Source organism: Azolla caroliniana, unplaced genomic scaffold (assembly GCF_043228905.1).
Source record: "Azolla caroliniana isolate FFs.n. ecotype wild unplaced genomic scaffold, voAzoCaro1.0.p SCAF_4, whole genome shotgun sequence".
NCBI classification, from domain to species: Eukaryota; Viridiplantae; Streptophyta; class Polypodiopsida; order Salviniales; family Salviniaceae; genus Azolla; species Azolla caroliniana.
The window spans coordinates 22,053,401-22,068,175 of NW_028230439.1; the positions used below are offsets into that span (position 1 = coordinate 22,053,401).

At 37.6% G+C, this 14,775-nt stretch overlaps 2 protein-coding genes across 2 annotated transcripts; both read right to left on the reverse strand.

The window, feature by feature from the left end:
* LOC147865419 (putative pentatricopeptide repeat-containing protein At1g69350, mitochondrial) lies at nt 1–2,431 on the reverse strand. Its single transcript, XM_087318223.1, has 2 exons — nt 455–2,431; nt 1–306 (listed from the first exon to the last, which is right to left on the reverse strand). The coding sequence occupies exons 1-2, from the start codon at nt 2,192–2,194 to the stop codon at nt 298–300; spliced, it is 1,749 nt and encodes a 582-aa protein (XP_087174349.1). The 5' UTR covers nt 2,195–2,431; the 3' UTR covers nt 1–297.
* A 2,054-nt stretch (nt 2,432–4,485) lies between these two features.
* LOC147865420 (dynamin-related protein 5A-like) lies at nt 4,486–9,665 on the reverse strand. Its single transcript, XM_087318224.1, has 16 exons — nt 9,417–9,665; nt 9,153–9,216; nt 8,530–8,634; nt 8,339–8,440; nt 8,213–8,263; nt 8,072–8,133; nt 7,855–7,945; nt 7,517–7,581; nt 6,720–6,914; nt 6,514–6,633; nt 6,306–6,376; nt 6,010–6,235; nt 5,843–5,893; nt 5,539–5,767; nt 5,293–5,432; nt 4,486–5,021 (listed from the first exon to the last, which is right to left on the reverse strand). Exons 1-16 carry the CDS (start codon nt 9,543–9,545, stop codon nt 4,893–4,895), a joined length of 1,830 nt encoding a protein of 609 aa, XP_087174350.1. The 5' UTR covers nt 9,546–9,665; the 3' UTR covers nt 4,486–4,892.
* Nucleotides 9,666–14,775: the final 5,110 nt, after the last annotated feature.

The following is a 14,775-nucleotide window of genomic DNA, read 5'->3' on the forward strand; positions in this document are numbered from 1 at the left end:
CATGTGCCTGTATTCACAAAGCATTGATGCATTGGAGATGGATGAGACACCCCCTTCATAAAGCATTTCTTTTTGTGCACTTAATTTAACCCTCCTGAACTATATTGAATTTCAGTGTCAAAGAAAAAGCTTTTTGAATGAAAAAATCCATTAAGAAGCCAGTTTGATATCAGCCATGATCAATGCATGCTTTTAAAAGCTCAAGATTACCATACAAGTTTGCGTGCTCACACAAAGATGTCCATCCAATAATATTGCATCTGTAAGGCATAGTTATGAGCACGTCTTTAGCTTCATCTAAATTACCTGCCCGTGCAAAAAGATCAACCAAACAATTATAATGCTCTATGCTTGGTGTGACACCATAATTTTCTTGCATCATTTTAAAAAGTTCTTGACCTTTAGCTCCGAAACCTAAATGGGAGCAAGCTGAAAGAAGAGATGAAAAGATTACCTCATTGGGCCTCAATCCGTCTTCAGCTTGCATCTTATGAAAATATCGTAAGGCCAATGTGAAACCACCACATTGGGCATGTCCAGTGATCATTGCACCCCATGCAATGATATCTCGTTCTGATAGACTACTGAATGTTATCGAAGCATCCTCGAGTCTATTGCATTTCACATACATATCAACAAGAGAGCTCCCCATGGATATGTTTGCTTCCAGCGCAATCTCGATAACAACATTATGGAGTAACTTCCCAATTTCTAACGCTCCTATGCTAGAGCATGCTTTTACAACGCCAAGATAGAATACCTTATCCATATCCATAACTTCATATGGCATTTGTTGAAAAAGTCTCAAAGCCTCTTCTCCTTGATCATGCTGAGCATATGCCCCTATCAATGTGTTCCATGTCACTTGGTCTCTCTGAGGCAACAAGTCAAATATGACATGGGCTAATGACAAGTATCCTTCCTTTGCATACATATCAATAAGTGTGTTCCCTTGGGCAACATCCAATTTCAATCCATTTCTCCACAATTCATCATGATTAGGTTTGCTTCGGTCAGAGACCTTCATCCTCGAACATGCCATGAGAAGGCTATTATGTGTGATATTGTTTGGTTTTATGCCTTCTTGTTGCATTTTACTATAAAGAAGAAGAGCTTCTTCATTGAGCCCGTGATGGACATATCCTGATATCATGGCACCCCATGTGATTACATTCCTTGCTATGGACCCATCAAACACTCTTTGTGCATCTTTTACACTCCCGCATTTCATGTACATGTCAACGAGGGCACTATTGACAAACACATCACCTCTACAACAACAACACATGGTGATATACACATGGATTCTCTTTCCTTGAGGGAGTATACCTATGCAAGAACAAGCTTGCAATGTAGATACAAAAGTGATGTTATTCGAGCATATACCCTCCTCTTGCATTCTATAGAAAAGGTTAATTGCCTCATCGCCAAATCCATCTTGCGCATATCCTCCGATCAATGCACTCCATGTCACAACATCTGGAGTTTTTGCACTATTTTGTATCATATTTGCATCCAAAAGACTGCCACATTTGCAATACATATCAACAAGTATATTGATGACATAAAGCCTTGTTTCATAGCCATATTCTACGATTTTGATATGAATGCTCCTACCATGATCTAAGGATTTCATGTCACAGCAAGCCTTGAGGACTGCTACAAATGTGTTTGCACCCGGCCAGACATTTCTTTCTTGCATATGACAGTATAGATCCATCGCATGGTTAGAATCTCCTAGCTTTGCATTTGCAAAGATGATTGTGTTCCAAGCCAACTCGCTAGGTTCTTGAATCTTCTCGAATATGCTGTTCGCTTCCAATAATCTTCCATTTATAGCGAAAAGCCGAATGAGAAGGCTTCCTAAGAAGGGATCGGAAGCGAGATTGCTCCTCCGAATTCGGTTATGGATCTCCTCGCAAATGAATATGCTCCTTCTAGTTTTGAGGCATTCTTTCAGAAGGTCATAAAATATGCCCTTTGGGATAGATACTCCATTCTGATACATGGAATCCACTACTCGAAGAGATGCATGGAGACCCTGAATTTGATTCTGGATAGCATTGACGGTATACACTCTTTTCACAAGACAAAACGCGGAGGGATATGAAGAAATGGTCGTCAATGTATGTAGAGAAATGGATACGTGAGCTCCTCTTGTGAAGAAACGAAGGAAGAAGAGTATGACCAGCATCCTTCCTCCTCTTCCTTACACTTCTTCTTCTTCTTCTTCTTCTTCTTCTTCTTCTTTCCATCACTCTGATTTCTTCTGATAGTGTTGCAGTTCTTCTTCTTCCTGCTCTGAGGTTTTTTATGAGCAGGGGAATCTACCCAAATACCCATTTAAATCTACCCAAATACTTATTACTTGATTAGGAGGGTAAATCTACCCAAATACCCATTTAAATCTACCCAAATACACATTGCTTGATTAGCAAGGGTAAATCTATCCAAATACCCATTTAAATCCACCCAAATACAGATTGCTTGATTAGCAGGGTAAAGCTATCCAATTACCCATTACTTTTCCTCTGGACCTTACCTTCTGAAATTGCGCCCCATTTTCCGGCATCATCGAACATACTATCAACATGCCGACAACAAGTGTTCGGAGTTGTCGCAGTCGATCTATCGCTACACGAGAGAGCACATACCCAGTTGAGAGCTTAACACTACATCTTGTATATATATGGTGCGTATACATACACGTTATGTATGCCCATTGCCTGTAATTTCAAGTGGGATTCCGAACTAATGGCTACGACATTGTCGAGTCCATGCATGCCGTGATGAAATGTCCTCTCTGAACATATAAGAGCCATCATCATTGGGAAGCATCCGAGGGGCTCTAGTCGAGACTCCTTAAGAACGGTAGTTGCAATCGAGATGAGGCATCTCGATGGGGCTCTACGATAGGTCAACCTTATCAATCCTATTGTCTCGATTTTGTCTCGGTGTAGTGTTTGTGCATTCTCATTTTCTTGAACAAGTGAGCAAGTTGTAAGATATATCTTGTTTGGTCCTATAAGCTCACATTTTCCCCTTCAAAGAGGTTAATACATTGTGTCTCCTTCTCTCTCGGAACATGCAATTATACTAATTGTATGTGAAAACTACTACATTGTTTCCACAACTAATCTAATGTCACCGTTAAGTGGGTTGTGGAACATGATGAAGTGTCAATATATAAGAACAACATGGCTTGCTTCATGTAAAGAGAATTGTCAAGTTGTTAATCCCTTTAACTACCATAGGTTTGCATTAACTCTTTATATCTACCATCAAAATGAAAAGCATTTCACATTTCCCAATTATCATGCAATTCCCAATACATCAAAAAGAGAAGAATGACCTTCTACACTCATTTGAATAACCTTATATTGGCTTATGTCCCTTACCTCTATTAGAAAATGGTTGGTTCTTTTTCTGCCTTTGGCTCCACCATAGTTTACTTTAAAATAACATTTTGGTCTTCTTCCATTCAATGTGCTCAAAAAGTGTCGCCTTGGAGTACTATGGAAAGGATCTTAATTTACTTAAGCAATGCAGATCTTACTTATCAAACTTATTTTGTACATTGGTTCTTGAGTGACAACATCGGGGTACACTATTTTAAATCCTCAAGTCTTCATTCATTTTAGTGACGTTGCGAAGTTGACAATGCAATTCAAATTTCAAAAACTTATTTAAGCTCAATCATTATCACCTACATCTCGTTGCCCCTTTTTTCTTGTCATGCATATTACAGCTATAGCTCAAGCATGTGACAAATTCAAGCTATAATTTGTTCCTTTGCCATGAAATTCAAGCATTATCCCAAATCATCAATTTGTTTTGTGGTGAATTTTTAAATTTATACATGGTCTGCAAATTTAGCTTGTGTTGTCTCAATCTTGACATTTAATGCAATGACATGGATTCCCTGGTGAAATTTTAAATTTATACAGTCTGCAAATTTAATTTCTGTTGTCTCAATCTTGACATTTAATGCAATGGCATAGATTCGCCAATTAATGCTTTAAGTTTCCCTTTTGAGTTTTATCAATTTCATCCTATAGCAACAGACACAATATAGATTCTAATTCCAAGTTGAACAGATGCACGCTCAACAAGTCAAACTATACACATTCATAAATTCGTGAAGATAAATATCGCTTCTTGCATGACAATTCAAATGTCATACTCAAAACTCCACCCAGAAGAGCGAGTATATACGTGCCGTGCATACATTATTTATATACAGTTTTTGCTACGAGGTAATAACCACCCTATCTCTATCATAAAAACAAATCTCTATCATAAAAGCAAGTTGGAACTAAATGGAGGGTGGCCATTGAAGAAAAACCAATGGTCCTTGAATCCATTCACATGCACTACCCATAAATAAAACTGTAAATTTGAACCTCGAAATAGTGGGCATATGTAGACAAACAAACACACACAAATGCATATAACAGGTATACATGCATACGAACTCCAAATTTGAAAACAATGTTACATTTTAGTCTGTTAAAATATCTGAACCTCCAAATGTTAGAAACTTTTACATTTTGGTCATGGTAGTCCAAAACCAAAACAAATCAGAGGTGAAATTTATGAAATATTTCACTTTTCAGTATGTACCACAAAGTTACATATTGTGTGATTTACTCACCAGAGCACCAAAAAAACGATGCCACACATTAATGAATGGAAATAATTTGTACGAAGAATTTAGTAAAGCTGCTCTCTATAAGAAATACCATAGCTCCTCTTGTATTTGTGTGATTCAAACCCCTCGATGAGGCAGTTTTTTGAGCAGCAATGAGACTACAAAAAGGAGGTTAACAGCCATCCTATATCCCCTTGTCAAAAAGGATAAACAATCGAAAATTATCTGTTATGAATAATCCTCATTTCGACCACGCAACAGAATCTATCTCATTCCTTGCACTCCTATACAACTCCAGCCTCTTTGCACATGCTGAACGTCTCTCCATCACAGCTGGATCTTCATCTAACAACCGTGAAAGTTGCTTTCCCTGTACAAATTTTCAATAAAAAATTTAAGCAATAAAATCATATATGACATGTTCAGTATTGATTAGATAGATCATAGAGCATTTTGACAAAATGAAGTGGACGCCAATGATGACGCTTAAATATAAGTTTAAGATAAAATCATTTATCCTCTTCAATTCCAATGATAAAGGTTTTAACAGAAGAACATGAAATGTTTCAAAATATATGAGGTTCAAATACAAAATCATGAAACGATTTAGTAAGGTTGCATATTCAAATATCCTCTCCTACCTCTTTCTTTCCCATTTCAGCAAAGAAATTGTCCAAGAGTGTTCTCTTAGCTTCCCGAACTTGGCAATGCACAACAGCCTTTGGAATCGAATTCCGCAGTGTCTCACACACCATATGTGTATATGACGACACATTGGAGCCTAAAAAAGTTGAAGTAAAAAAACTTATTATCCATCTGACATATGAAAGCCTAATGAGCCAGTCCCAGAAACACATATTAAGAATCTAAAAAAACAAACTTTTCACCTATACGTCGGAGGTGCCCATCACCATAGCGGTCAATCGACGATGCTGCTGGATTACCACCTTTTTCTATTTCTTGAGGGAGCTTTCTGAAAAACTCAACAGTCAGATAGCTGTTCTCCATATCAACCAATCTAAGCGCTGTCTTTTTGCTTTCATCTCGGAATCTTTCTAGAGCAGCTATTGCCGCCGCCCCTACTTCTGCTTGGAGTGTCGGAAACTGTCTGAGTTCCTGCATCATTTATACTAGATGATGCATTGCGATGCTATTAAAAACATATCATCCACCTCATAAGCACACACTTACCTGGGTCTCTCCCACAGACTTTCTCACAAGTTCCTTCAGAATAAAATGCACCTGGATATAAAGAACACAAAGAAATGTCATACAGCAAAAATACCTGAGCCTTGTTTCAATGTGAATATCCAATTCTGCACCAGACCAGATAAATAAAATACTACTGGAAGACTTACAGCATCGACAACAGCCTCAGCAGGACCTCTGATAAGAGTTAGGGAACCCTCAATAAGGCGCCGGTATCCTTGCTCCGGAGCAATTAAATGTGGTTGATAGCCATCTGCCTCATTGATGAGTTTCCGAACATTCTGCATGGAAAGATGCCTGTCGAACGGTAGCTTCTTCAGTGCCGCAGGAAACTGGTTGTCAAACACACCATATATTTTCTCTCCCCCTGGTCGTCTGAAAAGATTATTGTTATTGTTTAGAGCTACACAACGATACTTTCATGAAAACTGTTTGATGTACTTACATCCCATCTAAATGCTCCTTAAAAACTTGATCAAATGCTCTACACAGTTCCATGATAGAGTAAAGCTGGGCCTACATTAACAAGGGCACTGCTAAATATCAAACATAAAACTCCAAAATTAAAAGAGAATGGTTTATACAATCCTAAAGAATCATGATTAGATCTTGGATACATTCTTTCTAGATGGGATTTTCCAAGAGTTTCTTACCCCAGGATCAGTTGCAACTGGACGCCCTAGGCTAGTCAGTTCTGATTCCAGCTCATCAATAGCCTTATTGATCATCATTTGAATGCTTGGAATACGTGATTTGATGACAGACTCTAGATGCTAGACAAGTTAAACATATGCAGTTCAGAACTTGCTAAATTGTCATGAAAACCTCTCAATAGTCTCTTAAGCTGACAAATTACAACCTTCGAAAGCATCTGACCCAAATATTCTGATCCCATACGAGCTGCCAAATGCTTATAATCAGGGCTGGTTGCAAAGTACTCCCGCTCCCTTCTCCTTGCAGCGATCATGTCAACACTCTTGTTGATATCCGCTTGAGATCGATTTACAACTCCAACCCATGGATGTTGCAGCCTGTATGCTCGACCTTCTAAAGTCTGGCAAGAGACAGGAAAAAACAAAACCTCACTCCCTTATACTCTGACATATGCATGCACACTCTCAACAAAAGGTAAAACATATTCTAGAACACTCTTCCTTGCTCGAATGCATTTCAAGAACAATGTGGCTGAACTGTATTAGACTAATCCTTTACCCCTATCAAAATAGCATCAAACATTACCTACCACCAGCTAATCCTAAGATATGATACAGACCCTGACATCACATAATTAATAGCACCCTTGAACAATAGCACAATGGTATAGATTTCTTGATAAAGAGGGACTTTTCCATTTATTTGGTTTTGAATGTAACTTGCACTAGAAAAGTATGATAAACAACCCAAGATAGGAGGCCACTTTCATAATATATTTCAAGACACTGATCAGAAAAATAAAAATCGACCTGATTATAAAATACTTCACTGCAATCTGCAAACATAAAAATATACGATTTTGCACTTTACAGCAGGCAGGCAGGCAGGCAGGCAGCAATAACAACCCCTTACAAGAAAACCATTTACATTCATATATTTAGAGTTAAATTGCTATCTTTCCCCTGCCTCTCTTCTTTACTGAGGTAAGTTGAAATATATTACATCTATAGCATTGGTGCCCTTGTCCATGAGATCTAACTTTGTCAATACACCAAAAGTTCTTTCACCTGAATCAGAAACCAAATATCAATTCAATGGAAATCATGAATGATTATGACACTATTTCATAGCATTTGTGTCTCAATTAGCTTTTAAACTATACATAAACCCAATGCATTGGATATTTTATTTCAAATATCATAATGATGGGAATATCCAACTTGAAATACGGAACTACATTTCTCTAAGATCAGATTAATCTTCAGCATTGGGTTGGTCAATGACTTTGGATTAGCTCTATTCAATTAGAAAATAAAAAATGTCGGTATGGAGCTACTAACCTGTAGGATCAACTTCACGGGCCAGCTTTATTGCATCAGAGGTTGCAATATCTTGATTTGCAGGAGAAATAGCTAATATAATAGAATTTGGCTGCAAAGATAGAAAACAACTTAAATGGTAATTCACTGAAAGAAAAGACCAATGTGTCACTAACAGAACAGCCTTGGCACTGAAACTATCATGTCATTAAGAGAATCCATATGAATAACCACGAACCTTCTCAACATATGACCGCACCATGTTTTCAATATCTGCAACAATGCTTTCAGGTTGTCCCTCTGCCATACAGTATATTTTTAGTTGATGCAGTCTCGTCTTAGGTTTAAGTAAACTGCAATGTTTATAAAGTTACATTACCTACTGCGACCTTCGTCAACCCCGGAAGATCAATGAGTGTTAAGTTGACAACTACAAACAGAGAAACCCAAATCAGTAAAATGGTTTTCCCAATTAACCACATTCCCTATTGCATGTGATAATCACCATTTGGAGAATATATGCTAAGATGTATTGGAACGGGAGAAATCTGTTTGCTACGTCCAGTTACTCTATCAGTTTCATCCGAAATCTCTTTCCTCACAGCAGCTGCATGGCAAATGTATTTTTCGGATTCAAACCAACAAGAAATAATTCATTGTTCATCACTCATAAAGCCTAAGTCATCCAAAACCTACCAAAGTCTGTGAATCTTTTCTTGGGAAGATGAAGAAATTCTGCATATTCAGAGCCTTTTTCGGTTCGGTAGAGCTGTAGAACAAGTGGTCTCCGTGTGACGATACCTTCAGAAAGAGAAATTAAATTCAGATCATCAGAAGGCAAATTTCCTTTTCTTTCCAGGAATGAAAACCACCAAAAGGTTGACAGAGAAGGAACATACATGAATCCAGGTTGTTAAAAGGGAAAACTCAGCAAGATAATTACAAACAATGAAAACAATACTTGAGTGTTTACTCTCCTGTTGCATCCATGTATCCAGAACCATGAAGGGAAAAACGATAAAGAGAAACCAAGAGAACTAGGCTTTTCAAATTCCAATCAATAGATACAGATAATCAAATAATGTGAACCAATAATGGAAATTTCAAAAATGGCACTTCATATTGAGCTTTTCATTCCTCATACATGAGTTGAGATCATCCATAAATCTTAACTAAGATAGGCCGTTCCAAAACTGAATATAATAATCTAAGCTTCTATTTTATCCATGAATACAGATAAACCAGGGCAAACGCAAGTCATATAAGATACAGACATATATCAAAGGAAGATAAATACATTTGGGCTTAAATAAGTTTACCTGCACCACGGGGCAAGAAATCTCTTCCAACGATGCTCTCCAGAACAGACGACTTTCCAGAACTCTAGAAAACAGGCACAGATGGAGAAAATGGACTATACATTAAGATCGAAGAGAATTAATAAAATACTTATTGAGAACGACAGAGATGAGTTTAAGGAGATCTGCAGAAAATGACAGGGATGAACCTATGGGAATCTAAAGAAAATGAGAGAGATCTGATATGAGGAGGCACGTAGAGGAAGAAAAAGAATAACCTTTTACCTGGCCTCCCACAACGGCAACAGAAGGAAGCGCTTCCCAGAGAGTGGGAAGAGCGTTGTCTCCCCCATAATCTCCTAGAGCAGTGCAAGCTCGCTGGATCCGATTAACCAACGAGATTAACCCGTCCATGGAAGAAGAAGAAGAAGAAGAAGAAGAAGAAGAAGAAGAAGAAGAAGAATGAGAATGCCTGAACTGATCGGATCGGATCTGAGACTAGATGAAGAAGACACGAGCAGAACGAAAGAAGAAGAAGAAGAAGAAGAAGAAAAGTAGCTGCAGAGAATGGAGAGGGGGGAGAAAACTCGATCTGCAGCGATGGAGTAGCTTTTTGAAGCTCTGTATATTCTCTCTGTTTAACTATGTCTCTATCTCTACCTATCTCTCTCTCTCTCTCTCTCTCTCTCTCTCTCTCTCTCTCTCTCTGCAGGAATCTAAGGAACAAGAAGAAGAAGACGAAGAAGAAGAAGAAAGAGAAGAAAGAGAAGACCGGAGCGATGGCGTACTTTTCAAGTTCTGCGTATTCTCCTCCTAATCACTCCGGTCCATATATAAAAACAAAAAAGGGGGTTCTTAATTACCCCACTAATTACGTCTCTGTCTCTGGAGCGGTTCTTAATTACTCCACTAATTAACCCTCGCCCTACTTAATCAGCCGAAACGTTTGTGTCGAAAACCCTAGCGACGACCGGACCCGCTCAATCCCATCGAGACTTCTCTTCTTCCATCGGATCCTCCTCCTCCTCCTCCTCCTGACTCTTCTTCTTTCTTTCGTTCTTTTCTTTCTCCTGGTTCTTGTGGACCCTGCCCCAGCGTTCAGAGACTGACCTGACCCGCTGGCCATCCCATCCCACGGCAAGTGTGTTCCACATGCTTTTTGCGCATTGCGTGTTCGCTTGGTACAGTCTTGATATTGACACCCACCCATGTGTCCGAAAAACGAATGCGCTGCCAACAATCGCTCTTTTTGTAATTGATTTGCCCAAAACACGTGCATATACATACCCTTGCGTAAAGTAGTCGCTTCTCTGCAATGTCAGGCGAGGCTACTTTTGGGCAACGATGAAAAGCATGAGCTTGTTAATGATATGGCGACGTCTCTTCATTGCTCCTACAAAAAGAAGGGTTTCCGGTGTCCACACCTTGACCTTCTGAGTGTACATTGCTCGATCGAAAAGAAGGATGTCATACATATCTACGATGTGATGTTATGTGCGAGTCCAAGTTTGGCTGCAGGCAATCAATGGTGCATCTTTTTCGACAACCCATTTTGGCTCCCACACTATGTATCAAGTAAACGTGGCAATGATTTCATATTGGGGAGTGATATTCGAGAAAATTGTCTTCCCAAATCCATAGAGTTGTGTATTTGAACGAATATGAATGCGTCCAGGAAAGGTCAATGTGATTTGCAAAGTATGAGATGGGTAGTTGTCAACATTGAGTTGGCAATGAGGTGTAGCCCATCATGGTCCATTTTGTCGGAGTTTAATCTTATGTTAATCCTTTCATTTTTTTACGCAAAACAACAAAGGAGTTTATTGAGGATTTAGTAGAGTACTCCCAAGAATTTACTCCCTTTTAAAATATTTATGGCCCACAAACTCGAAAATGTGATTGGCATTTAATTTGTCTTTTTTTACCATTCTTTTGGAGGATATTAAAAGCCATAAGTTGCCCTACCTCTCCGTCTACCCCACCCATAAGTTTTGTCCACATGATGCTCATTGCATGATTGTTGCTTGTGGTATGAACCACACCAATATGAGTCATTGTCCAACCTCGCTCGATGAATTGGTTCTTAGGCTCCTCATGTACCACAAAGAAGGTTGCACGAGTGTTTGCCAAACACATTATTCATGATGCTCACGAGAGAGTCTAATTCTTGACTTGATAACTTGTTAACAATGAGTTATTCTTGCTAAGGGAACTTTTGTCATAGGGAGTCTTGTTGTTGACAAGACAACCAACAAGCAAGGATTATTATTATTATTAAAGTTTATGTTGTTATCGGAAATAAGATTGGGGAAGCTTGTTTTCTAGTGAGAGTTGGACAATTTGCCCAATAACATCATAATTGTTTGACAATAGATATACATATTTTGTCACATGCCAACACAATGGTCCATGCATGAATTCCTTCTAAGCTCCTAGTTCAAACACCTTAGAGGGAGGATTGGTTAGAAGTTCTTATTCCTATTGTTGGGCGGGATGGGGGGGGGGGGGGGGGTCAAGGGGAAGACAATGACATAGCCTTGATTATGAGTTTACTAAAATAATGCAACATCGAGGACAAATTGTGTTCGTTCGTTTTCAAAAGAGTAAGGGTTGGTTTATGTCAATTGTAAATAAGCTAATTGGCCTTGAAATTTGATTCTCAAAAGCTCAATGTTATTAGGTTTTTCTTTCCAAAGTAATGTTATTTTAGTGTTCATAATGATATCAATAAGCCACTGATTTTTAGGGATGTTGATTTCGTGAAGACTAATGGTTCGTGAAAGGAGGGATCACATGCATTCATCCACATCTTAAACATGTATGTATTTCATATCCTTGTAATTTGAAAGGGGGGAGTGTTATCTCTTCCAATAATCATGAACATAAATGTTGTTGCAAAGCACACCTTAACAAGTAAGTTTTTTGGCATGTAGTTTCAAGGCAACCCCATTTTATGCAATACATGGTGAAAATGTTCACTACGCAACCCCACGATATGCATCCCAATAGACCTTGATGTCAAATTTCGACTATGATTCTTAGAAACTTTAACACTGACTACATGGGAACTACATTGTCAAGCATATTTATTGCCTAAATGAAATTGCTACAGAGGAACCAATACACATGCAGTCTAGTATCTTTGATGTGCATTGTTCAACCATGATGGACAATGGATTCCACTCATACACATTTTATAAGGATGTTTTTCATGGTTTGAACGTCATCTTCATAGCGACCTACAAATGGCAATGTCTATGATGGCTTAAATCAAATATTTATAATAGTTAGAAGGTCTCAATCGCTCGATGAGCTTCATGAAAGAAGCAAAGTAAAGGCAAATGTCGGTGGTGCCAAAAAGCAACAACCTAACATTGACAAGCATTCCCTAGCAACCAAAGTATTCCCTAGCAAGAGAAAATAACATGATTGGGCCACACTAACATGCTTTAAATTTAACTCATTAAAATGTATGAGATATGTCATATTATCACCAAAGGAAAGAATTTACGGAAATATCTTGAAAAGTAGTTTGATTTCATGCTCAATATTTTCTAGTCAAGTTGCACCTTTTGAGTTCGTGGGAATTTGGAAAATGCAAAGCATTTGTAACGTGCTACAATTAGAATTGAGCATCTTTATTGACTCTCGTCGTACTCATAATTCTTGTCTTACTTTTTGCATTATCTCCCAAATGGCTCTTGTTCTATTGTTGCATAGAAGAATCCCATATTTCTTTCCTAATTTTGTGTACATTGTGCACTTTGAGAAATGTTCATTGAAGACCTACTACTACATAGAAGACTCTTGTTTTTTTTCTAGTTTAAGTTATGCCCGCCCAATCATGTGTTTTAGTGTCTTCCGTGTGGACACACATAAATTGTTCATTATTGATACATCACCCTACATTGTCATTGCATTGAAAATGCCCTCTTTTCTTATTTCCATACATGCATACATGTTCCAAGCATGCATTGTTTCTTTAGTAACTCTTGTCGTATATGGTTGTCATGTGCTTGCCAACACATCAATATGTGCTCCAACACCACCACAAGTGTTATGTCCGCAACAAGGGGCATGCATATTGGGTACAGTTTAAATAGATATGGCCAACTAAACATAGTAAATGAATAAAGGTCCTACATTTTGTTTTCTTTCTATTTGGTCACTCGTGACCATTATGTGTAGAACATTACGAGTAATAAAGTGTTGTAAACTAGAGTTAATCGTGTAGAAATAGTTGTGTTGAACTTGTTTTTCATGTACATGTAAACTCCAAAGCCAAGAAATTGCATAGAGAGAAATTGTCTATTTATTTTAAAATTACAAAGAATACCCCAATGTTTTTTTTATCAATTACCAAAATGCACCCTACATGATTATATTTATAGATTACATTGATCCCCTTGCCCCCGTTTCAAATGACCTAAAAATGTCCTTATTTTTTAATTAGATCAAATCAATACTTACAATTAGACTTGTATTCGTTACGAAACATGTGTTGAGGATTTGCCCAACAATAACACCATTGGCATTGTTTCTTTGTATTTATTAGAATTTACGGACATAGCAACCTAATGCATTGTATAAATCATGGTTTCCGCTAGTAAATCGATACATCATGCATATTTTGTGTATGTTATGTGATTTGCATGGTGATCCTCGAGCCCATAAAATTTGGATGCTCAAATTGTATGCATTCTTGACAATATCATACTAACATCGTGCACCTAATACGACGTGTGAAATGAAAATACGACTCTCGAAACTATTATAAAATACTTGGCTTGTATTATACACGTACACTTCTCAATATTGATTGCATACAAATAGAAGGTGTACCGTGTCAGCTTATAATTCATTGTTTTTATGCATTATTTCAAGATGTTGTGGTTATCGTGCATCTCTAATGTCTACACAAATTGTAAATCTATGATGTACATTATTGTTCTATTATAATGAAACGTGCTTTTGACCATTTAGCTTGAAATGTGTTTTTTAAGTGGCAAGCTAAACTTTGAAAGGGCCATAAATTTTAATGAGAAAAAAGAGTGAAGAAAATCGAAACATAATGTATGTTTTCAAATATTGCTGTTGCATTTGATATAGAATAACATTTTGAAATCATTACGTGGGTGTGCGAAGTAGGGAATGGAAAATAGATGCTACCGAGCTAATATTTGAAGAGGCCATAAAATTTAATGAGAAAAATTATGCATGTTTTCAAAAACATTACCGTTGTATTTTACTTAGATAACACATTGAAATCATTACATGAGTATTCAAAGTAGTAGGAAATGGAAAGTAAATGCTTTCTTGGCATCGAAGGATTTTTAGGGCTCGATATTTACGCTTGGAAAATTTGGAATGGCTAAATGGATATCAAACAAGAAAAATCAAGTACAATTGCTCTCAAGGTTTGCCTTTTATATTTATCGGCAAAGAGTTTGAGAGTTTTAAGAGTTTAGTAACAATGCATATTCATAATCAAAGGTTTGATCAAATCGACGACAACATGACGAATTTGCTTATTAGGCCATAGTTTTATTTATTTATTTATTTATTATGAAAGATGCACCTTAGTATATATTATTACTTGAAAACCATACATAGAGAAAACAGAATGAGATATTTCATCTCACTT